The sequence below is a fragment of the Peromyscus maniculatus genome, chromosome 21, assembly GCF_049852395.1.
Source record: "Peromyscus maniculatus bairdii isolate BWxNUB_F1_BW_parent chromosome 21, HU_Pman_BW_mat_3.1, whole genome shotgun sequence".
NCBI lineage: Eukaryota > Metazoa > Chordata > Mammalia > Rodentia > Cricetidae > Peromyscus > Peromyscus maniculatus.
This window is the reverse complement of record NC_134872.1, coordinates 179,126-181,331: the sequence shown is the minus strand read 5'-3', so window position 1 is coordinate 181,331 and position 2,206 is coordinate 179,126. Positions and strand designations below refer to the sequence as shown.

Sequence of the window (2,206 nt, the reverse complement as noted above, 5' to 3'; positions counted from 1 at the left end):
CAATTTCATCCATAGGAGAGCTATGTCACATCCATCTAAATTACTAAGAATCCCAAAATTTCAAGACAGTAAACACATATTAATAAAGACAGTAGGGAATATGTTCCTGAGTAAAATAGACAAATGAACAAATGAACTATTTGGAACAGATTTTTGACTGTATTGTTCAAAGTGGAAGGGTATAAGATTCACTGACTAAGTTCCTGACATAATTTCATATTTTGAAAAAAATGTGTTCTTACTCAAATAATTTAATATCTGCATTTTATGTTTTATGATTTGGTGACCAGAAGAGTTGTAAAAGACCACAAAGTGTCCTTTATGAAGGATCAGACATTCTTATCAAAAACTACACAGTGGAGGGCTTCTCTCATTGCTCCCTCTCATATCCAGTCAGCCTTCTTACTGCCCCTCTGACGTCTTTGTTTCTTAGGGTATAGATGAGAGGATTCAGGCTAGGGGTGACAACAGTATAGAAGAGGGCAATGAACTTGGCTTGATCTTGAGAATTTTCTGTTGGAGGCTGAAGGTAAATGCACATGATTGGAATGAAAAAGAGAGACACAACAGTAAGATGGGCTCCACAGGTCCCAAAAACTTTCTGAAGTCGAGTGGTTGACTGCATTCTTAGGACAGTGCATGCAATGGCACCATAGGAGCTCAAAATGAGAATAAGTGGTATAACAACAAAAATGGCACTCATGACCATGAGGGTCAGCTCATTTGCACGAATATCAACACAGGATAACCGCAATAGTGCTGGGACTTCACAGAAGAAGTGATCCACTTGGCGATGTCCACACAGGGGTACCCAGAAGGTAAAGGAGGAATGAAGTGCTGAGGTGGTAAAGCCACTTACCCAGGATGCTGCAGCCAGCAGGGAACAGAAACGAGGATTCATGAGGACAGAGTAATGTAAGGGTTTGCACACAGCTGCATAGCGGTCATAGGACATCACCACCAACAGAACACACTCTGTGGTACCCAGTGCGAGGACAAAATAGAGTTGTAGCATACACCCAGCATAAGATATCGTCTTCTCTGGACCCCAGAGGTTGAACAGCAGCTGAGGGACAGAGCTAGTGGTGTAGCAGAGATCCAGAGCAGAGAGATTTGAAAGGAAGAAGTACATAGGGGTATGCAGGTGGGAATCTAGGTATGACAGGATGATGATGAAGAGATTGCCTGTCAGTGTCATCAAGTAGAATATCAAGATCACCACAAAGAGAGCAACTTCCAGATGAGGCCATTTAGAAAAACCCAGAAGACTAAAGTACCCTTCCCAACTTGCATTGAAATTGTCCACCATTGCTCATTTTCTCTTTGTTTTCTATCTTCAGTTCTAGGAAAATTTGAACATGAAGAGAAAGAGTTACAGTAAATGATTGATAAAACAAATTATTTCTTATATACATATATGTATGTATTCATATTCTCATGACTATGTCTCATATATTCATATATGCATTGACTTTTCAAGTATATGAAATATATATTAATATTATTAATTAGCAATTAAACTATTAATGAGTAAATATATTATATTCATATACACAGTGTAAATATATACGAAAAGTATGTTCCCAAGTACTAGAAGACAAACTATTAATAAGTTAAATGACATTACTGACATGAAAGTATGCAAAACTAGCTAGTAAGTTTTCAGTGGACAATACAATTACATAGTCTGTATCAACCTTTTACAAATTAGTTACTAACTACAAGTTGAAAATTAGGAAATTTTATGATAATGAGATCTGTTTGATTCCTCCATAGTCATATGATTCAAGAGAATGTCACCAGCATTTTGAGAAACCAATACTTTATGGCTGGAATTGAGATATTTTGAACAGGACATCATGTCACTGAAATGACAACATTCCTTCCCAGAACATGCAATTGAATTTTAACAATGAAAACATAAGAAACAAGCAATCATGGATAATGTGGTAATGATCAAGGTGATGCATGACAGATAATAGATAGATAGATGATAGATAATAAATGATGATAAAAGACAGATGTTTGATAGTTGTTGAGTGGACAGATAGACACATGATAGATAATAGAAAGTTAATAGAGAAAGCAAAGCTTTTTATTAAAAAGTTTGTGCTAAGGTACATTACAGATAAAGGTAAATGATTATTTTCAGTATTTTTATAACTATTCTGTAAGTTTGGAATTGTTCTTCAATAAAAGGCTACTA

The 2,206-nt window shown here is 36.0% G+C and overlaps 1 protein-coding gene across 1 annotated transcript; it reads right to left on the bottom strand.

Annotated features, from left to right (window-relative positions):
• Positions 1-370: 370 nt before the first annotated feature.
• Positions 371-1,309, bottom strand: LOC102910230 (olfactory receptor 2J3-like). The gene has a single exon (XM_006996859.3). It carries the CDS (start codon positions 1,307-1,309, stop codon positions 371-373), a length of 939 nt encoding a protein of 312 aa, XP_006996921.3.
• Positions 1,310-2,206: the final 897 nt, after the last annotated feature.

Coding starts and splice junctions, on each gene's coding strand:
- LOC102910230 (XM_006996859.3), bottom strand. CDS start 1,309: ATGGTGGACAATTTCAATGCAAGTTGGGAAGGGTACTTTAGTCTTCTG.